This window comes from Serinus canaria, chromosome 1A, assembly GCF_022539315.1.
Source record: "Serinus canaria isolate serCan28SL12 chromosome 1A, serCan2020, whole genome shotgun sequence".
NCBI classification, from domain to species: Eukaryota; Metazoa; Chordata; class Aves; order Passeriformes; family Fringillidae; genus Serinus; species Serinus canaria.
In genome coordinates, this window is record NC_066314.1 from 49,637,266 (window position 1) to 49,658,227 (window position 20,962).

At 53.9% G+C, this 20,962-nt stretch overlaps 4 protein-coding genes across 7 annotated transcripts; 1 reads left to right on the forward strand and 3 right to left on the reverse strand.

Annotated features, from left to right (window-relative positions):
• Positions 1 to 2,883: 2,883 nt before the first annotated feature.
• Positions 2,884 to 7,531, reverse strand: GALR3 (galanin receptor 3). The gene is given in 5 exon segments (XM_009086489.4): positions 2,884 to 3,388; positions 3,391 to 4,121; positions 4,710 to 5,081; positions 5,709 to 5,784; positions 6,320 to 7,531. Coding segments are annotated over 5 exon segments (1,593 nt in total). The 5' UTR covers positions 6,573 to 7,531; the 3' UTR covers positions 2,884 to 3,227.
• A 23-nt stretch (positions 7,532 to 7,554) lies between these two features.
• Positions 7,555 to 8,478, forward strand: LOC115485226 (noggin-like). Its single transcript, XM_030238046.2, has one exon. The coding sequence runs from the start codon at positions 7,579 to 7,581 to the stop codon at positions 8,347 to 8,349; it is 771 nt and encodes a 256-aa protein (XP_030093906.1). The 5' UTR covers positions 7,555 to 7,578; the 3' UTR covers positions 8,350 to 8,478.
• A 2,617-nt stretch (positions 8,479 to 11,095) lies between these two features.
• On the reverse strand, positions 11,096 to 15,786 carry GCAT (glycine C-acetyltransferase). 4 transcript variants are annotated; one of them, XM_050970247.1, is made up of 9 exons: positions 15,552 to 15,786; positions 15,333 to 15,463; positions 14,644 to 14,734; positions 13,965 to 14,176; positions 13,524 to 13,678; positions 12,937 to 13,019; positions 12,383 to 12,599; positions 11,854 to 11,975; positions 11,096 to 11,451 (listed from the first exon to the last, which is right to left on the reverse strand). In XM_050970247.1, exons 1-9 carry the CDS (start codon positions 15,757 to 15,759, stop codon positions 11,300 to 11,302), a joined length of 1,371 nt encoding a protein of 456 aa, XP_050826204.1. In that variant the 5' UTR covers positions 15,760 to 15,786; the 3' UTR covers positions 11,096 to 11,299. The 4 variants fall into 4 exon arrangements, with proteins under 4 accessions (XP_050826204.1, XP_050826205.1, XP_050826206.1 ...); XM_050970248.1 differs by having other exon boundaries at positions 12,383 to 12,554; positions 15,552 to 15,785; XM_050970249.1 differs by having other exon boundaries at positions 13,965 to 14,111; positions 14,633 to 14,734; positions 15,552 to 15,785.
• A 2,084-nt stretch (positions 15,787 to 17,870) lies between these two features.
• Positions 17,871 to 18,814, reverse strand: LOC103813245 (histone H5). Its single transcript, XM_009086485.4, has one exon. The coding sequence runs from the start codon at positions 18,641 to 18,643 to the stop codon at positions 18,035 to 18,037; it is 609 nt and encodes a 202-aa protein (XP_009084733.1). The 5' UTR covers positions 18,644 to 18,814; the 3' UTR covers positions 17,871 to 18,034.
• Between the last annotated feature and the right edge of the window lie 2,148 nt (positions 18,815 to 20,962).

Here is a 20,962-nt window from a genome sequence, read left to right on the forward strand (position 1 = left end):
GAGGCTTCAGCTTCTCCCAGCAGCTTTTCTCTGTCCTTGCACCCTGTGCCACAAATTCCCCTGCACAACCCATGAGGCTGGTGACAGTTCTCTGTGTTCCCCCAGAGGTGTCTGCTGCAGTAATGGAGAATAGAAACAACAGCACAGGTTTCCCTCTGCTATTTTGCCATTAGAATCAGTCCAAACTCCTCATTTTCTTTGTGCTGCACCATCAAATGCACCCCCCTAGATCCCTTCCTGGGCCATGATTAGTCCCTGTTCTCAGGACCATGATATCAACTGGGACTTTAGGCTTTAGTGCCCCCTCACCACTATCTGAATTCCAAATACACTTTATTTCCCCTCCTGATTCAGAGCATGTGATCTGCAGAATTCCCAGCCATTGAACCCAGCAGCAACCTCCCTGGCTCTAAGGCTGCTGCTGTACTGTAAGATGCAGCCAAAACCAGCCTGACTGAGGATCTGCCTCGAGCAAGCAAACAGCTGAGGACCTGCTTGTGTCTCACAGAGGAGCCATAGCAGAAGCAACAGCTCTGACAAGGCCTCCCAGCAAAGCTGCACGGATGTTACTAAGCAAATGACCTTTCTCTAGAGCAGTCACTTCACCCACACAATCGAGTGCAAAGCACACACTGCAATGTGTGTGAACATCAAGAACTTGTTCAGCTCTTCAGCAGCCAAAATAATTAATCTCCAACAGCTAAACTCATTTACCCCCTCCACCTTTGCCTTTCTAGCAGACTTCAAATCCAGCACAGCAATTATCTGCGCTGCTAAGGAAGCCCCATGAAGCATCTTTGGCAAACTTCTCACCCTTTCATCCACTTCCTTTACTCACTCTGTGAGCAAAGGTCTCTTCCATCACAGAAAGATACTTAAAAAAAGATCCCTTCTTCATGCATTGTGCCTGGCCAGCCTGGGGAGCAGCACTGGGCAGGCCAGGGCCCATGGGGTGACTAGGTGGAGGAATCAGCAAGTTTTAATTAGGAAGATGATAAAGGAGGTATGGCAAACAGTGTTCCTCTGGGTTTTTTTTAATGAAATCTCTAAGAGGGGAAGAGAGCACATGGAAGAATTAAAATAAACAGCTGGCAACCTGCTAGTGCTGGTCATAGATTAGCAACCAGCAGCTAAACCCAAAAGCAAATAACCAAAATTCCCTTCCCAGGGTTGCCAGATTTACACACAGGGTCATAAGCAGGATAAGCTTCTTGGCACCTGGGTCTAGCACTTCCCAGTATGTCAGGTTCATGTCACACATGCCAGGGAGATGCCAGACACCAGAATCAGCACAGTTGGCAGGACAAAGTTACTCCACAGAGAAGAGCTGATGCTTACCACTAGACGCAAAACCCTGACCTGCTCACACCTCTCCCATTTCATCTATCCTGTTCCAGATCTTGGAAAAGCTGCACTCTACTGATGTGGTAAACCAGTCCCTGAAGGGTTAAAGATGAGCTTGTCAGCCTGAGTGACGAAAAACAGGATAGAAAATAAGAGAAAAGAGTAATTAATTAAGGCAAGAAGCTGGGAGCAGAGACTGCAGAATGCCAATCAGTCTGGAGGGAAGGCTGCGTGGAAAGCAGCAATCAAACTCCTTCAGTTTTAATTAAACCTGTCTCTCTATCAAGGATGTGACATCTTTGCTTCACCTCTGCTTTTGAACTGAGAAACCAGTTGGAGCATGTAAACTGGTACTGGATAGACAGGAATTCCCTTCTGGCTCCAGAGCCTTCCCAACCCAGGCTGAGCACCTGCCCTTCCTGCTCATGTGCTCCCTAAAACTGGGGCTTAGCACCAAGCAGAATGTAGTGAAGGGGCCCAGGGCTTGCAGCCACTTGTCATGCTAAATGCTAAAGATCTCCCCAAGATCTTCCCTGTCCTCTCTGTCCTGTTTCATTTAGGCTTCACCCCAGCAGCAAACCAGTCCTGACCTGATCTGCCCCATTTGCAACCTGGGACCAGGAAGAACAGGGTCAGGGGTGAGCAACAGCCCAGCTGCTTCTAGGCAAGGACAGGCAGCATCCAGCTGTGCCACGTCATTGTTCCTGGCTGCTGTTCCCTTCTCCCTCCAGTGCTTTGGGCTATGGAGTGATTCTTAACCTGAAGAAATGATGAGACCACGTGGGCTGGCCACCAGCCATGGCATAATGTGCAGAGGGTGGCTGCAGAACTCACTGTTCCCAGGAAGGCACACTGGACACGTTTCTGAAAGAGATCCACTGTAGAGGAGTGGCAGCCACCACGAAAGGAGAGAGGTGGAAAAATCAGAAACAGGGAGTGAGGCAAGGGAGGCTCAAAGTGCAGAAAGCAACATCAAGCACTTGAATGGAAAAAAACCTATTTCCCAGCACTGTTGGCCTTTCTCTTCAGTTAGCCTCCGCACAGAAAAAGGGATGTCCTTGGAACCAAGCTCCAGCAAGGTGAACAACAGCTTCAGTGAGCATTAAAAATACCATGTCAGCTGGGAATTAAGAGTGGGCAGGACAAAGCAAAAAGGAAAGATTTATGCAAACAGAAGCAGGGAAAAAGAAGAGAAATAGGGGGGAAATCATGGCTCTGCTCATGCACATCACAGCTCTGTAAGCTGCCTGATGTCACCCAGTCCCACTGTACAATGCCTACAGCACTGGCTGAGGCCAAAACTCCTTTACTTTTGACACAACTTCCAGCACCATGCATGGGGACAAGTGAGGACACCAGCGGATTTTGTAGCCCACACAGGGCTCAGCACACCTATAAGTACCATGACAACCTGTAATTGTTTTCCAACTTCAGTGAGAAAGTCTGGGTGTCCCACAATATCACAGCTTTCCCTAAACACTTCTTCCTAAGCTTCCCAATTTTCACCTTCTCTTAAGAAATTACAGGTGCAGACCTGCCTCACATTAAGGGTTATATATTCAGAATCCACACAGCACTAATAAAACACCATACGTAATTAAAGAAAAGGACGGCTGTTGCAGTCACTTAAAGTTTACTGTGAATATTGAGCTGGGATGATGGCAGGTCTCAGACATGAGTACAGGTTCATTGAGGAGGTGTTTGATGAGTTCTGGGGGACTTGAACTCAGTTAAATGGGTCTGAATGTGCGAGCTCATCTCTTACTGCCAACATAAAACCATTTCAGTGGGGATAAGGCGTGGGCATGATGTCCTGGAGGAAAGCAAAATCACTATGATGTGGTCAGAAAATGTGATGCAAATAGAGACTTTTTCTTGCCTCTCTAGCCCTTTTCTAGGGCTTTTTCTTGGTCTTGTCCAACAGTTCCTCTTAGAGGGGTCACATCTGGGGAATGGCCAGCTGTTGCCAAAATTTCCTCCTCCAGTAGCTCCTTCTGAACAGAGACCATGGCATCTTGTACCTGCTGAGTCCATGCTCGGCACGACTGGCACCTTCATGGTCCCTCTTTCTGATGTTCTCTTCTGGGGCTTGGGTCACCTCAGTGTTGCCTCCACAGAAATCTCCTGTCCTGTTGGCAAAACCTCTTTCCACATTGACCATATGGACTTTCCTTCCAGTTCTCTTCTTTTTTTTTCTGATCTTGTTCTGGAAGAAGAGGCAGGTGAAGGCCTGCTTGAAACGCTTGCGGAAATGCTTGGAGATGAGAGCATACACAATGGGGTTGAGGCAGGAGTTGGTGTAGGAAAGGCAGTGGGAAGCCAGGCGGAAAGCGTAAGTGGCCCGGTTGAAGGGAAAGTGGCCAAACCAGAAGCAGAGGATGACAAGGTGGTGGGGCAGCCAGCAGAGGCAGAACAGGATGGCCACTGTGACAATCATCTTGGTGACCTTACGCTTGGCTTTCCGAGACTCTGAGATTCTTTCTATGGGGTCTACAGAAGTCCACAAGAACTTGATGGTCCTCGAGTATGCCAGGCTCACCACGGTCACAGGCAGCAGGTATCCAAATACAAATGTGAGGATGTCCAGAACCTTTCGGCGCTGGTCCTCCCAGATGGGGACACAGATGGGCACACCATGGTAGTGGATTATCTGGTAGTAACTGAGGTAAGGCCCTGCGAAGAGCATCGACAGTGACCAGATTACCACAATGGCCACTCCTGCATTTCGGGATGTGCGGAGATCCCGGGACTTCAGCGGATAGCGAATGGCCAAGTACCTGGCAAGGAGGGGAAGGAGAAGGAGAGACAAAAAACAACACAGGTGAGATGAGGTATTCTTCCTGCCCTGTGGAGCTGCCACATTCCCATTCTGTGTACCCACTCCCATGCAGCCACCCATCTCTTCCCTCCCAAATCTCTTGGGAGTGAGGGTTACAGTGAATTCACAAAACTACCAGAGTCCAACAGTGGGCCTGGGATCTCTATCGTCCACTCTGCTGTGCTAGCTCAGGAAGGACAAGCAGTGTATCTTTTGAACAAGGTAAGAGAAGGATAGGAGTAGGACTCTCCTGTTTCTTCTGAGTTGTGTTGCTGCCCTGGGAGTTTTGCTTTCTTGCTTATGCATGGTGGACTCCCCTTCTTCCCAAGTGAGTACTGAGTAATTAGGCTGAGAGCTTGGCTTGGTAGAGGGGGAGGGCATGGGGAGCTGGAAAGACTGGCTCTGCAGGCCCTATCTCTGGGGAGACCTGACCTGCTTCTTACAGGACACCCAACAGGATAAGTAATGGCCTTTCTCCCACCCTTAGCTCAAGAATGGCAAACACAGTGTCCCTGACTGCAGAACTCAAAGGGAAGGGAACACTTACCTGTCAACAGAGACAGCAGCCAGGGTAAAGCTGCTGGCATACATGGTGAGGTAGATCAGGAAATGCACAGCCTTGCAGGCAAAGGCCCCAAAGAGCCACCCATCCAGGGTATAAATGGTGGCCTGGAAAGGGACACAGCAGATGATGAAGCACAGGTCAGCCACAGCCAGGTTGAGGATGAAGATGTTGGTGGTGGAGTACTTGACTTGGCCATTCCACAGCAGCACAGCCAGCACCAGCCCATTTCCCACAGTACCCACAAGAAAGATGAGGGAGAAGATGATGGGCACAATAATCCCTGCTGCTCGTAGCTCTGGGCTGTCAGAAGAGATGTTCAATCCCCCTGGCATCTTCCTGTCAGACTGCAGGGACCTGCATTGGGAGAAAGGGATAATAGGCCCCAAGGTGCCTGACCCCAGCCTTTGACACTCATGTTTCTCCCAGAGATGCCAATCCCAACCAGCTGGTTAAATGATGCCACCAAGACCCTTGTGACATCACTGGCAAGAATGCTGTTGTGGTCAGTCAGCCCACATCTGCCTGGCTTGAGCAGAGCTGAAGCCTCTTTCTCCTGCCCAGATTCACATTGCCATCAGAACACCTCCTGTGCTCCCAGCACCCCGAAGGAGCACTCTGGCCCTGCCACCTGGCCTCACCCACCTTCCTCCTACATTCCCAAATCAGCTAAACCCATAGGGATTGCTTGCTTTGGCAAGTCTAAACCCTGGCTAATGTTCAACAGGGTCTGGCCACAGGGCCATGGGGTAGGAGGCTCCCATGGGCTGTAAGTGGTCCCAGCACACTCAGCCCAGGGCTGTGCCACATCCTGCAGCAAGGGACCCGATGCCTGGATCACACCCCACAGCAGCACACAGCACCCCAACACATTCCCACCCCAAGGGAACTCCTTAAGCTGGGACCCCCTGCACCTTGGAGCTGGCTGCCCCTTGTTCCCTGTGCAGTAGCTACGCTCCACAGAGCAAAGGCAACTAAATGCACCTTTTCCCTGATGCTGAGAGGTGGTCACGGGCTGGATGGCAGGTAGGTGAGGATGGGGAGGAGATCCTGAAGCCACCTGAAATACAACAGAATGATGAGTGTGAAGAAGCCTGTTATTATCACAGCTCAAGGTATTGTGATTTGCTGCAAAACTTCCTCCAGCCCTGAGTAACACTGTGCTCAGCAGGGAACACCAACAGCCTATCTCTGAATAAGCCTTCTCCTTGTTATGCTATCATTCGAACAAATTGTCCTTCTCTAAGCAAAAACAGAGAAGAAAAGACACTGTTATCTAGCTACTGTTGACAAGCAATTAACTCGGTTTTGGGTCATGCAAGCTCCTTCGCTCCGTGCCCCCCCATCCCTCAGCTCATGCCACTTCTGCTTCCCAGCTTCTTTGTGTATCACACCAAGAGACTGTTCCTGCCTCTCTGTGTCTTTGGTCCCCTCTGTCCTACTGATAGCTACCCTCCAGCTTATCCGTCTGGCCCCATGGGATCTCCTCACTGAAGCAGAGGAGCCCGGTCTCCTTCTGGGCATGCAAAATGCACCAGGGTGTCTGTGCTCAGGGAGCCTGAGGCCATCTTTCAGCTTTGGAAGCCAGTACTCACCTTTTTGAGGAAGGGTCTGCAGCTTTGCCACTTGCTTAGGGGGAGACCTCCAGTCCAGCCCATGCAGTGGTAGCGGGAGGATGCAGACCACAGGGGAGTTTATCTGGGCAGCTCGGTTATCCCAGTCGCTCCTGCCTGGTGCTCCGCTGCCTCCCCCTGCCCGCCGCCAGCTCTGCTCTCTCTTCTTCTGGAGCTCCTCTCCTCTCTCTCTGACTCCCCCTTTTCCCTCCCTCTGCTCTTGCTGCTGATCCATAGTTCTCTGTTGGTTTTTTTTTCCCCTCTCCCTGAGGTTGGGTTTGGAATTAACTCCTCTATGCCCAGCTTTCCTGCAGGCTCAGCTGCTCCCTGCTCCTCCTGCTGAGAAGGGAGTGGCAGAGAGAAAGCTCACTACTCTCTGGTGGAAAAGGGAGGATGGAGGGGGAAAGGGTCCGTTGGACCTCAGCAGCCACCTCTCAAAGCCGGGTGTTCAGGATGTGTTTTCCAACACCTCCAGGGAATGTAAATATCCCACATCTGTGAGCCTCATCCCTGGCCCTGTCCCTCAAATATAGGGTCCTAAACCCTCTGAATGATGAGCAATTAATTGCTGTTACTAGATGTTATTAATTAATTGTTAGTAGCACTGAACAGATTGAGCATCTCCCACAATGTCTGATCTAGGGAAGGAGGAGAAAGCTGGTTTTGGATTCCATCCAGTCCAGGTCTCCACTCCATCAGTACTACAGTATGGGAGGGAGGACAAAACCTCCAGGATAGCCACCTCCAGAGGTCCAGCTCCATCACAGCTGCCTGGAGACACATGGGGTCTGGCTGAAGTGCCAGGAGAGGACAGTGACCCATGCAGCCCTACTGCCATGTCCATCCTGATGACAGGACCTGTGCCCCGAGGACTTCCAGCTGCATTGAGCGCAGTTTGGTGATCCTTTCTCAGCAAGACTTAAAGGCCACCAGCTTCCCTTCAATGGGAAGGTTGTGGGGTACTAATGATGATGCAGGATGTGGAGAAGGAGGTGCTGGCCCCTTCCCCTCCATAGCAGCCCAAATTATCCCCACTGGCTCAGCGGCAGGAGGTACCATGCGGCTTCTCCCCCACACCTGCCCCTCTGGCGGGAAGGAGCGAGGCGTCCCTGCCAGCTCCCTGTCAGCCGCTGTAACCAGGGAAAAGGGGAAGGCCATGCCTCGGGACGCGGTGATAACCCAGGGGATGCGGCAGAGTGCAAGCCTGCAGCCGGGCACAGCTTGTCACAGCGCCGCTCGCCATGGAGGGACCACACCGCAGCTGCCTCCTCCTCCTCCTCCTCCTCCTCTGCCTGCTCCCACCGCCGGGCATCCCAGGCCCACCGCCGCCTCCGGAGGATCCTCGGGAGCCGCCGCTGCCGCCGTCCGGCACCGCTGACCCCACGGCGCACCTGCTGCGCGGCCACCCCTCGGCCCCGGTGCGGCCCTACAGCCTGTCTCTGGCCCCCGAGGATTATCGCTACGCCCCCAAGCCCCGGCACCTGCGCCCCGGGCGGCTGCGCCGGCTCCTGGGCTCGGCCTTCGACCCCTTCTGGATGGCGACCGAGGAGCCCCGCGGTCGCAACGGGAGCATCCTCGAGAACCTGGAGTCCATGAGCAAGGACCTGGCCGAAGGCGCCGGGCGATATCGCCGCAAGCTGTGGCGAGAGGTGGAGGGGCTGGAGCTGCCCACGCTGCTGCCCCCCGCCCCAGAGCTGCCCCCAGAGCTAGCGGGGGCCCTGGCCCGCCGCTTGCGGCAGTGGCTGGTGGAACGGGCCGCCTGCCGCCTCGCCTCCGTCTGGGTCGACCTGGGAGCCGTGTTCTGGCCCCGCTGGGTGCGCCACACCACGTGTGAGAGCGGCCCGGCCGGCTGCTCCTGGCCCCCCGGCATGGCCTGCCGGCCCGCACAGCTCACCCGCATCAAGCTGCTGGCCTGGCACTGCTGGAGCCCGCAGCCCCCCGGCCCCCCAAACTGCACCTGGCGGCACATCCCCTACCCCGTGGTGGCCGCCTGCAAGTGCTCCTGCCGCTGAGGGGGCTGCGGAGGTACCTCCCGGTGCCTGCTCTTGCAGCCAAAAGGCCTGAAAAGGCAAACGTCTGCCTGGACTCACCCTCGGAGCTGGGGAAAGATCCCCAAGCAGAAATAAACCTCCAGGAAGCAAGTGGGGATGGCTGTGGTCGTTGCTGTGTCTCGCCAAAACCCCTGGGTGGGGGGTGCAGCCGCTTCCCCCCTCACCCACCAGTGCTGTGAGGCATTAGCACCAGCGGAGGCCCTTGTGCAGCATTTATCTCCAGCAAAGGACGAGGGATGGAAAAATTATGGCACTGAACGGCAGGTTCAGCCCCCATTTACACCAGCCCCAGCTGGCTCAGTCCAAGCTGGGGCACCCCAGCCTGCCTGGGTGGGGCTGCACGAAAGGAGCCAGGGCCAGGGAATTCCAGCAAAAGGTAGATGTGGGTCTCTGCTCGGGGTGGAAACAGCACTGTGGAGAGGGGCTGGAGTGAATCAGTGGGCAGTGGGGTATTTTGGGACTGCAACAAGACAGCCTAGTGAGCACAGAAGTGGGAGGTGGGCCATGATCCAGGGCTGGAAGCATTTCTCAGGCTAGGTGCGTATGAAAATGGGATGGGATAGGATAGTCCCCTACTTTGAGGTAAAATGGGTGAAATACATGGATCTCCCACCTATCCCACAGTGCAGAGGGTGACAGGCCCAGAGTCAGGACTGTCTGAGCAGCATACAGGGTATGGGGTAGGTTAGGGAGCCCGGGGTGGGAACTGCATCCTCAAAAAGTGGCATCTGCCTCTACATTCCACTCAGTAAAACAATCCTCTGCTTTCTGGGCTAAAAGCTGCCTAGAGCTGTAGATCAGACCTAGGCTGGAAGGCCTTGAAGCAATAAAGAGCAGGAGGATGTGCCTCTATTCAATATTAACATGATGCCTCCAAGTCAATGAGTACAGCATTATTCATTAGCAGTGTGCCATCATCTGACCCTCCTGCCTTCCTGGGATTCCAGCACTACCCAGTCTGTTCCCCAGACAGCTCCACAGCCTGCTGCTGAGCTTGGCCTTGAAGCAGGCAGAGTGCAGGGGTTGGCTGCTAAGGCACCCAAAAGATACAGAGGTGAGAGGGAGGTCAATGCATCTGGCGAGAAGAGGAGCAGAAGGGCAAGCCCACACATGCATGCAAAAACAACTGTGAGCATCACAGGAGGGAGGCTGCTCTGCTGCTCTGGCCCGCAGTTGAGCAGAGAGACATCAGTAGGGCTGCTCTGCCAAGAGGAGGACTTGAGAGCTAGAGCAGGGTTAAACTGCTTGGGTTGTCTGCCCTGAGTGAAGCAGAGGCATCAGCCGGGATGCATGCAGAGGGCCAGAGGAGAGTGGGAGACCAGGGCTGGGGACCAGCAGGAGAGAAATGCGAGGGAGGGTGGTACAGGTGTGCAATGGACGTGTGCAGGTAGGGGGAGCAAAGGGTGCACAGGCATTTGGCTCAAACCAGCTGTGATTCAGTTTAGGGTCTCAAACCTCCCTGAGCCCACCTGGCTGAACTTTCATCTCTTCCAGGTTGCACAAGGGGCCCGAGAGCAATCTCCCTGCCTTCCCCATGCCAAAGTACTGCCTGTTGAAAAGGGTTTGCAGCACTGCGAGGGTGCCACAGAAAGGGAAGTCCATACCGTGGTTTATCAGCAGGCTGGGTTCAGGGCCTGTGGGGATGGAAAACTAAACAAAATCAAGCACACAGACTACCAGCTGTTCTAAAAGAGTTTGGTTGCAGTCCTGTTGAACCTACGAGACACACTTCTCCCCTGTCCTTTGCATCCTTGTAAAGCCCTATAATCCTGGATTAAAACCTGTATTCTTCTGCAGTTGCTCTGGCTCAGGTCAGACATTATTGATTGCCCTGTAGTTTGCTCCCTGACAGCCTAATAACATATAAGGACTTCAGAGCAGGTCTTTGCTGATACAACCCAGTGCTCCAGCACTCAGGCACAGCACACTCCATTTCAGCTAGAATCTGTCCCTGGCTGCAGCTACTCATTCAGCACATAGGCAGCTGGCAGGACACACAATTTCTGATCTGGAACAAAACTGATGCAAACAAAGAAATCCTAAGAGATGGCCAGGTCCCACTTGTGCCTTTTTGAATGCTGAAATACTACAGCACAGCTTGGCGGAACAAATCCAGAGATTCCTGCCATATGGAAGAAAATTAAAGGTTTCTGTCACCTGCTCTGGCCCTGGCCTCTGCCTCAGTCAGATGCAGATCCTCTCACCATGCTGCTGGCCTCTGCCACCTCAGCTTGCTCCACTGCCTGATGGTCTCTCTGGGGCAAGAATGTCTTTTCCAGGGCAGGTTTGGGACCACTGAAGCAACTGGCAAAGCCTTGTAGCTGGGGACCAAGCAAGCATCACATCTAACACCTGAGAGTGAGAAGGAGAGAAAGGAGCACTGGAGCATTGATGGGCCCATGTCCTCTTTCCCTAACAAGCTGGTGGTGGCACAGGTTGCAAGGGGCTTGGGAAACACCCCTGCCTCAGTAGGGAACTGCAGCAGTCAGATCTGCCAGGGTGGTGCTGCTGGACCCACAGGAAAGCATAGAAGAAGCAGGCAACATCATCAACGCTGTTGTTTCCATCAGCAGGAGAGAGCAGGAACTGCAGCGCTTCAGCATCTGGACTGAGGCTTCAGGGAAGGCACAGCAGAGCATCTGGTCACAGAGTGAGATGATGGGGATGGGTGCAGCTCCTGGATGAGGAAATAGGAGGCAGACAAATATCCGCTGCACTGCAGGACACCTTTAATGACACTTTTAAGTTCTGGTTGCCAGTGCTACTGCCAGCACACTGCAACAGCCAGCTGTGACTCATGATGCAGGCTGTGATGCCTTGAGGAACGGTCCTGCTTTTGGCAGTGTGCTGCTCAAGCCTTTTTACCCATCAGAGGCACTTGGATGGTGCTGAAGAGGTGTTTTCCGGCCCCTCAAGGCAGCGCTCCGTGCTTCCGTCCCACCTGGGTAAAGGCTTCCACGCAGCGGTCGATGTCCTCGTCGCTGTGCACGGCCGAGATCTGCACCCGAATGCGCGCCTTGCCCTTGGGCACCACGGGGTAGCTGAAGCCAATCACGTAAATGCCTGGGGAGGAAATGCAGGCAGAGTCAGAGCTGGCTGGGATGGAGGCAGGCTGAGGTGTACTGAGTGACAGAAAGGCTCCCCTCCCAATAACCACTTCCAGCCTTCAGGGTTTTCAAGTGACATCTGCTCCCAAGCATGGAAACGAGGTCAAGGGCCAGAAATGGGGATGGAGTCCAGCATAGCAGGACAAGAGCATTAATGTAAATCCCCTCCCTAACAGAGAAAGAAGGTGCAGCCAGCAACATCTGGGGGAGACTGTGAGGACATTTGCAGCTGGAAGGTGGAGGAGTACTGGATTTCATGCAGGAACATCCTCTGAAGGAGGGCTTGTGGTGGCAGCACCATCAACTGTCCCTTCCCTCAGGGAATGTGTCTGCATACTGAGCTCTCTCCCCAGATCACCTCTGTTGAGCATGTCCTCTGCCATCACTGAGGCCAGCCGAGCATCCCCCAACATGACTGGACAGATAGGGTGGTCTTTCCCTGAGATGGTGAAGCCAGCTGCCGTCATCTTACTTCTGAACCTGGTGAAGGGAACAACAGGATGAGTAAAAGCCTCAACAACTCTGTCCTTGGAGACCACTGCCTTTCTTTCCCCTGGGAGCCCTGCCCCCCAAGAACTGGGTAAAGTTTGCTCCACTGTTCATCTTCTGTGCAGGGAAGAGATCTCTCCTCTTGGACTGACCTCCTACCATGTCCTGCTCAGCATAATGGGACTGAAGATTCTTGAGTGGACAATGTGCCCCAGCTCACAGAGCATCCAGATGTGACACATCTACCTGACACAGACAGGCACATCCTGCAGTTTTCCCTGAGCCCTGATTTGCGAACTGTCTTCACAGTTATCATGGGAAAGGAGGGGTGAATAAATCACAGACAACTCACTCCTAACAAAGCTGCCCCTGCTCCCACCCCCACACGGCCCCCTCACCGTTGAGTTTTGGCAGCCATAGATTGTGCAATGGCATTGCTCTCCATGAGCAGGTCCAGGGCCTTGGATGCACAGCCCACCACGGCAGGGGGCAGGCTGTTGGAGAAGAGGTACGGGCGGGAACGCTGCCGGAGCAGATCGATGAGGGGTTTGGGACCTGTTGTGTACCCGCCTGCAGACGGAGGAGAGAGAATCGGACAAGGCACCCCAGGGTGACCTGTTTAAAGTGAGGCCTCTTGATAAAGCCAACCTGGCACCTATAGCAGGAATTTAGGTACAAACTAAATTGATCTAAAAATCACAGCTGATACTTTTGACCAAGAGCTTCCACCTTGACCCCAAAGGCAAATGCATGCAAAAGATGACAGTGTAAGGGGCACATGTCAGTATCTCCTTTAATCCTGCAGCAACATCCTAAGCCAAGCCTTATACCACCAGTGGAAAAGGATAACATGCATTTGTTACTCTATCATTCGGCAGAGGAAGGAAATGTAAGACTGATGCTGTAAAGCTCTTTAGGGCATGCAGGATGCTGGACAGGAAAATGCCTTCACCTGCAGCTCCTCCAAGAGCTTTTCCTAGGGTAGAATTGATGATGGTGACTTTGTCCATCACTCCCAGGAGCTCATCAGTACCCCTGCAGAAAAAGAAACATCACATTATCAGCTCTGCCAGCATGCATCAGGGAAGCTGCTGGATACCTCAAGGAAAACAAAGCACTGTTAGCCAGGTCTCTGGCATCCCTCCTTCTAGACAAGGAAGAATAGCCTCTTGAGATAGTTCAACCCGAGTGTTCACCTTCCTCTCCTGCAGAAAGCCTAAGCTAGGATCTCATCAAGTAAGAGCATGGGTTCTTCATCCCTTAGAGATGGCAAAGTGCTCAAACTTCCCACACAGAAGTTTAATAGTCCAAACAAAGCACCTGCCAGGAGAGGTGGTGCCCAGATGAGATGGTCACACCATCTGTTACACACTGAGAAGCAGCTGTCACTTGGGGATGGATCACTGCTGAAGTATCTCCTTTCAATCCAAAGGTGCAAAGCCTTCAAGGAGTTCCCACAAAACCACACTGGGATCAGCACCTTTGTCCTCGCTTCAGAATTAGGGTAGGAGGAAGAAACAGGGCTGAGTCAGTACTCACCGCCCGTTGGGTCCCAGGAATCCCGTGGCGTGGCATTCATCAATGAAGACCAGGGCATCGTACTTCTGGGCCAGCTGGCAGATTTCCCTCAGGGGCGCGATGTCACCGTCCATGGAGAAGGCACCGTCAGTGGCCACCAGCCGCAGTCGGTGCTTCTGTTGGAGGGAAAAAGGCATGCCCAGAGGTGAAGATATCACCCTGAGGAGAGGGGCTGGCAAAGGGACACACTCAAACTCCTGTATGGAGGGGATGTACCTAACTGAGATGGAGGGGATTTGCACTACAAGCAGCTGTTTTGCCACCTTGCCTATCCATGCCTGTCGGCAAAATCAATGCCTATTGCATGGGAAAGGGCAGAGCCCACCCTCCAGGGCTGGTCACTGCATAGGCAGCACAGCTAAGCAATTGCTCTGGCACTGGGGTGGGAGCAGACCTCCGTACCTGCGCTTCCTTCAGCTTGGCCTCCAGGTCCTGCATGTCCATGTGCCTGTAGCGGTACTTGTTGGCCTTGCACAGGCGGATCCCATCGATGATGGAAGCATGGTTCAGCTCATCTGACAGCACTGCATCCTCTGGGGTCAGCAGGGCCTGGCCGTGCCAAACAGAAAGGACCATCCTTTGCTCTGTATACCACCTCACTGAGATCTCCCAGTCTTCCTCAGTACAAAGAACAAAGCTGTGATTGATTCCAGCTGCCACGTCTCTCCTGACACTGCTAAACTTTATATTTCCTTCCTAGTCACCTTATCCCCTGATTTCTTTATGCCACGCTCTTGCTTGTGGCTTCTGAGCTCAAAATCTCCATTCCCCTTTCCTAACATGTGAGATCACGCCTGCCCCTCACCTACACTTTCAGGGAGAGTACAGACCTCTGTAGAAATGGGAGCTCTCCCCAAGAGCTGGAGCTGGCTGGAGACAGCAGAGGTGAGGGTGCTTAAATGCCTCTGCATGGCTTCCCTGGTGCAAGGACCCCAAGTCAGGCTCCTTACCACCAGCCACTGTCATCTTTTCTGGCCCATAGAGCTCACAGCAGAGCCTCTGGAAGGCATGGCAGCCACACTGCTGTCACCTCCCTCCTCCATGCACAACACAAGGGAAGCCTCATGAACCTCAAAGATACCAGCATTGGCATCAAAGCAGCTGGCATAGAGAATGGCATCTTCCCGCTGGTGGAAACGTGCAATCTTCTCCTCCAGGTCCTTGTGTATGCTCTAAAGAGAAGAGAGGAGCAGGAGTCAACAGTGGGGCAGCACAAGTTCTTGCTTGCACACTGCTGTTACATGCTGACTTGAAAGGGGAGGAGACAGCCAGGTTTTATCCAGAAAAGGTGTGTGTGGGGGGGAGAAGTTACTTGTGTTCAGCAAATGCAGCCCTAAAGTATAATTATGGGTTTGGATGCCAGAGCTCAGCAGGGAGATTCCAAGCTCCTCATGCACAAGGGAGAAGCTCTGCTTGTTCTTTGCACTTAACCAAGCAGGATTTAAAAAGGGCTCCAGCAGGGATAAACTGGGCTGGGTCTGATGGAGCCACTTCAAGTCAAGTTCACTGTAATTTTGACCCGAAAGAGAGAGAAAAAGACATTTATTTTCTGAATTCAGAGGGGTGCTCAGTTTCTTTGCTCTCAGGTGTTGTAATGTTTAAGCTGGCATATTTCCAGATGCTTGGCCAGTGGGGATTTGGCAGGCTCCTTTTCTCACGGGCCTACGTGTAAGTTAGCGCTGTACACGCATGCCGAGTGGGAGTGCCGAGAGGGGAGCCTACGTGGGCACCCTGCGAAAGACCCGCGGGGAACGGGATGCTGCCCGGTACCTGGGTACCGCAGATAAAGCGGACGGAGCTGAGCCCGGCGCCGAACTTCTCCAGGGCCTCCACAGCGGCACGAATCACCTCGGGGTGGCTGGAGAGCCCCAGGTAGTTATTGGCGCAGAAGTTGATGATCCCTGCGGGAACAGAAAGAGAGAAGCAGGGGCATGGCACCGAGGGAAGGGACCGAGAGCCCTCCTCCTCTCCGCCGCCCCTCGCACGTACCGGCGCCGCCGTCCGCCAAGCGGAGGTGGGGACCCTGCCGGGAGGCGATGACGCGCTCGCTCTTCCAGGTGCCGGCGCCGCGGATGTCCTCCAGCTCGCTCTCCAGCCGCCGCCGCAGCTGCGCCGCCGCCGCTCCCGACGCGGCCCGTAGGGCGCCGGCCCCGGACCGGGCCCCGCGCAGCGTCCGCACCGCCGCCGCCCGCCACATCCCGGCGCTCCGCCCCGCACACCTGGGGGCAGGCCCCGGCGCCCAATCGCCGCTAATAAACCACGGGTTAATTACTGACCAATGCCCATTGGCCGCCGGGGCACCGCCCCCCGTCGGGCGGGGCGAACGCCTCCGCGGCCGCAGCAGCTTGGGCGCGTTCTCTAGGAGGCGTTTAGCGTCTTCTTTGGAGGAGTGGATCTGTCCCAAGGGGTTTAGGCACCGCAGAGCCAGATATGTGATGGCCGGAGTCTGAGGGATTTTGGGAGAACGCCATCCATGAGATTTAGGAACTGTAATGGGGTCTGAGGGATTTCATAGCAACAGGGCATCACGAACATCAAGGATCAACAAGCTTAGGAGCGTTAGGTGCCTCTGCCTAGGGGTTTGGGGTCCTCAACATAGCTGACTTGGATCCTTGCAGATAAATGGTTATGGGCGCCCACCACTGGAATAATGAGCCACGGGTCTATAGCATGTGGGTGTATCCAGATGAGGTGACCGACAACCCATTGGACAGAGAGGTTTAGGATTAACCAGGTGAAAATTAGAATACCCAGACTCAAGGGATTTGAGCACCTCTGGCCAATTGTGTTTGTAAACTATAGGCTCATGGCTTAGACACAAAGGGTCATAGAATGACAGAACAGTTTAGGTTCAAAGGCACCTTAAAAATCATCTAGTTCCAAGCTCGTGCTGTGGGCTGGGACACCTTCACTAGACCAAGACCAAGTTGGTCAGAGCCCCTTCAAAATTCAGCCTGAGTATTTTTGGGGATAGGGCATCCACAATTTCTCTGTTCCATCTGTATTAGGTATCTCCTTCCTCTACTACAGCTGACTGGGGAATTCTGTGGCCAGAGTGATTTAGACCACCCATTCCAGGGGACTAAGGTACCAGGCTCTTGAAATGTGTTCAAGGTCTTCAGAAGAAGGTGTTCTGGTAGCCTTTGATCCAAGGGTCTTAGGAGCAAGAGCCCACAGGGATTAGGTGCGTCCAGGCCAACGATTTCAGTACCCTGAAGTACTGAATTTGGAATCCTTAATGGCTAAAGGACTCAGGCACGATTTGCCCAAGTGATTTGGGAAGAACAGGCTGAAGGATTTGGAAGCCATCAGGAGAGGGTGAAGACCCTGGGCTTATGAGAGTTAGGCACAGCAAGTCCAAGAGCCCTGGGCACCCAGAGCCCCTAGGATTTCAGAACTCCTGGCCCAGGTGGCTTGGGATCCTGATGATCAAGAAGTTTATCTGTCTCTAGCCAAGAGGGATTAGGCAGCCCCTGCCTGTGGTTCAGACCTCGCTGAGCAGTGAGGCCAGCCCACAGGCTCCCTGCCAGCCCTGGCTGTCAGGATCACCCAGCCCAGACCAGGGAGGGGCTCTGGCAGGGGATAGACAGGCCCTGGAGTCGTGCCAGCCTCCACTGGGCACAAAGCCAGAGCCCTCGGGTCACACCAGGGCTGAGCCCAGCAGTTCTGCCTCACCCTGCCCTGGCTGCCCACCACATCCCACTTGCAGAGCTGTCCAGTGCCTCAGGGTGCTCCTCCCTGGGGAGCAAAGATGCTTGTGGCTGTGTTTGATCTTTCTCCCCACGGTGATCCCACTTCCCACTTCATGGACACCTTCAACTCCTTGAAAGCCAGTGTGGACAGACTCTGGCCCTGCTCCAGCTCCTCTGTCCCATCCCTGCCTCCCCAAAAGTCCCTGCCAGCACCCAGTTGTGCTGAGGCAGCTCCACAGGCAGGCGGGCAGCCCCGGTTATCTCCAGCGCCAGCTTGACTTCACACCCAGCAGCCCAACATTCCTCACCACATCCCCATGGTGGGGAACTGCAGCACTGGATGAGGGAACAGGGTCCCCTTTTCCTCCTCCAGGGAAGGCCAGGGCTTTCACAGCCATTTGTTCCCACTTCCCCACCAAAGTGTTTGCCCAGTCCCAGCAAACACGTAACCCCCCCAAGAGCTGGGGCAGGACCAGGAATTGAAATCCTGCACGACCCCAACAGGCACACAGAGTCACCATCACTCCCAACGCACAACAAGCAGTCCAGCATTAATAAAACCAACAGACATACACACGAGAAATTTCTGAGACAGCAGAATAAAAACCCAGACCAGTAACACTTTAAAATAGTTTTTTTCATTCATCAACTGCCTTGTTTCAGCTATTTCAATTCATGAATAGAGCAATTCTTTATAAAATGAAGTAGAAAGGAGTAAAAACAAAGGCAATAGCTATTTACAGAACCAATGGGGAGAGTACCGAAACGCCTCTAGACTTCTCACTTCTTCTTGGGCGACTTGCGGGCACCGGACTTGGCTCTGGATTTCGACCGCCTTGCCTTCTTGGGTTTGGATGCCTTAACAGTCTTTGGCTTCTTGGCTTTCTTCGGGCTCCTTGACTTCTTCCTGGCCTTCCTGGCGGCAGATTTGGGCTTCTTGGCCGGGGACCTGGCTTTCCTGGACTTAGCCGGCTTCCGGGGCGAAGTGGATCTCCTGGCTGTCTTCTTCCTCTTCCTGGAAGGAGACCTCTTCCTGGAAGGAGACCTCTTCCTGGAAGGAGACCTCTTCCTGGATGGAGACCTCTTTCTCTTGGCCAGGCGGAAAGAGCCGGAGGCACCAACTCCTTTGGTCTGCTTGAGGACTCCAGTGGCCAGCAGGCGCCGAATGGCCAGCCTGATCTGAACGTCGGCATTCTGGCCCACCTTGTAGTTGCTCTTCACGTACTTCTGGATGGACTGCCGGGACGCGCCACCGCGGCTCTTGTCGGCCCGGATGGCCGCCTTGATCATGTCCGAGTACGCAGGGTGGGCCGCCGGCCGCCGCGCCGACCGGGCCCGCTTGGGCTTGGTGGCCGAAGCCGGTGGCAGTGGGATCGGGCTGTCGCTCATGGCGAGTGCTTCGTCCCGCGATGCCCCGCTATGCCCTCGCGGCTGGAAGCGTGGCCCGCCGGCCTGGGACCCCCGCCCCTGGGCGGGGAGAGGCTGGGAAGGGAGCGGTGGGTGCGTGAAGCCGCAGCAGAGCCGGTGCCGCTCTGCCGCCGGTGCCCCCGCTGGTGCCTCTGCGGCCGCGCCCGCCGCGGGCTCCCTTTAAAGCCGCGGTGCGGACCGCGGGGAGGACTGCCCCGCGCGCGCCACCCGTGTCCCCGCGTGTCCCCTGCCACGCCCTGACCCGACCCACCGGGAGGGACAGTGCCGGGGACACTGTAGAATAAATAAGAGTATGTCGGGGAATACATGGTGGGGACAAGGAGGGACACTCGTGGGATCAGCGGGGGACAGTGAAGAGGAAGGACTCGTAAGGGACATTTAGTGGGGCACTTAGGTACAAGGTGCATTTGGAAGGATATCGTGTAGGGACAAAGAAGGACACTGGGGGGACATTGGGGACACTGGTAAGACAGGGACAGGCATGTCAGGGATATTCAGAGCAACATCAAGAGATGCAGAGGGACACTTAGGGCAGACACAGGGACATTTAGGGGCAAAACAAGGAGACGTGCTGGAAAAATATCAGGGGACAAGGAAAGACACCATGGAACATATTAAGGGAGCAAGAAGGAGCACTAGAGAAGACACTGGGTGTGGCACCAAGAAGAAAACAGGGAGCATTAGGCACAAATCGGTTCAGCAGCAATACCCCATGGCCAAGTGCCCCTACTCCCTCTTCTGCCCCTTTGCTCTCCACCAGGTGCTTTAGGAACACCAGCTCAGCCCTTGCGCACGGATGGTGAGGGGTCACAAATAACAGGCTGTCCCCTTGTTTTGGGAGACATACAGAACTCCTAGAGTGGGGACAGAGCAGGGACATAGTGACAATCAGACGCCGTTTCCCTGCTGGGTGAGCAGTCGGCTGTTCCTGGGAGATTAAATATAGCCACTATCATCATCTTGCCTGTAGGATTTAGATGATGTTTTCCCCTTATTTTTTAAAAACACATGGGTGCCGCCAGCTGGTGCCCACCAACATGCCATGCAGGGCTCATAGGTGAACGAAACCTCCCCGTGCTTCAGTTTAGCATTAAAATACACAGTGAAGCACCTCTCAATAGCCTCTGAGTGCCCAGGTCCATGAAAACCACCAGCCAGGGATTCACAGAAGTATGCATCAATAAAACATCAATATAGATACATAAGTACAAATATAAATTCAGAAATTGAAATAGTAGAAATTGAGATAATGGAAATAGAATCATAGAATCATAGGATTTTTTGGGTTGGAAGGGACCTTGAAGATCATCCAGTTCCAATTTCCCTGCCATGGGCAAGGACACCTTCCCCTAGACCTACTTGCTCAGAGCCCCATCAAGCCTGGCCTTAAACACTTTCAGGCATCCACAACTTCTCTGGGCAACCAGTTCATCACACTCACAGTAAAGAATTTCTTCCTAATATCTAGCCTAAACTTGCCCTCCTTCAGTTTAGAGCCATTCCCCCTTGTCCCATCTCTACATTTAAATAGAAATAGGAATCTTTGATGCGAAGATCTGGCCCGGAAGAAGACACTCAGGCCCCTGATGCTTTCCCACAGATGGACGGACTGAGTGCATCTCCTTGAGCCTTCCTTCCTGATGGAGTTTCTTCACATGCTCTGTTCCATGTGGGGAATGGGAAAGGTTCTCAGCACCTGCAAACCTTTTGATTTCATTAGGAGCAAACTGCTCCTAATTGTGGAGAGGAATAACCACCCTCCTGCCTCCCTTGGGGTTTGTTTTTGTTTAGGATGTAATGAATAAATGTCTTTCCATCCCATATGGAGTGCACGGAGCTCTGGTGGCCTCTGTGCAACACTTTGACCGGCCGAGGGACCTCTCATTTTTCCTATCTGGGAATGAACCGCCGGTGCTGGCTGCTGCACGTAGGCAAACCCAGGCACGCAGATAAGGCACCATCTGTTTTTATTTGCCTCCAAGTTTGTAACTGTCGTGCATGGCTTGCCTGCGCCAGGCTCTGAGGGGACACCAGGAGGTTTAGGGGGGGTTTAGGAATTGGCCCCGGGGTTGGCACAGCACCACGGGCTGCCTGCGGAGCCTCCAGCCCTAAACACCAGGCAGCAATTATCAATCCAGTGCAGGGATGGGAGGCAAAGGTGGAGGGAGGCACAGGGCAGATGCTTTACCTAACTTTGGCCACCTTAGGGGTCTAATCTCACTTGCTCACCTGGGCAGCTCCTGCTGCTGATCTGGGCTGCTCGTCCTCCTCCGGCGGGTG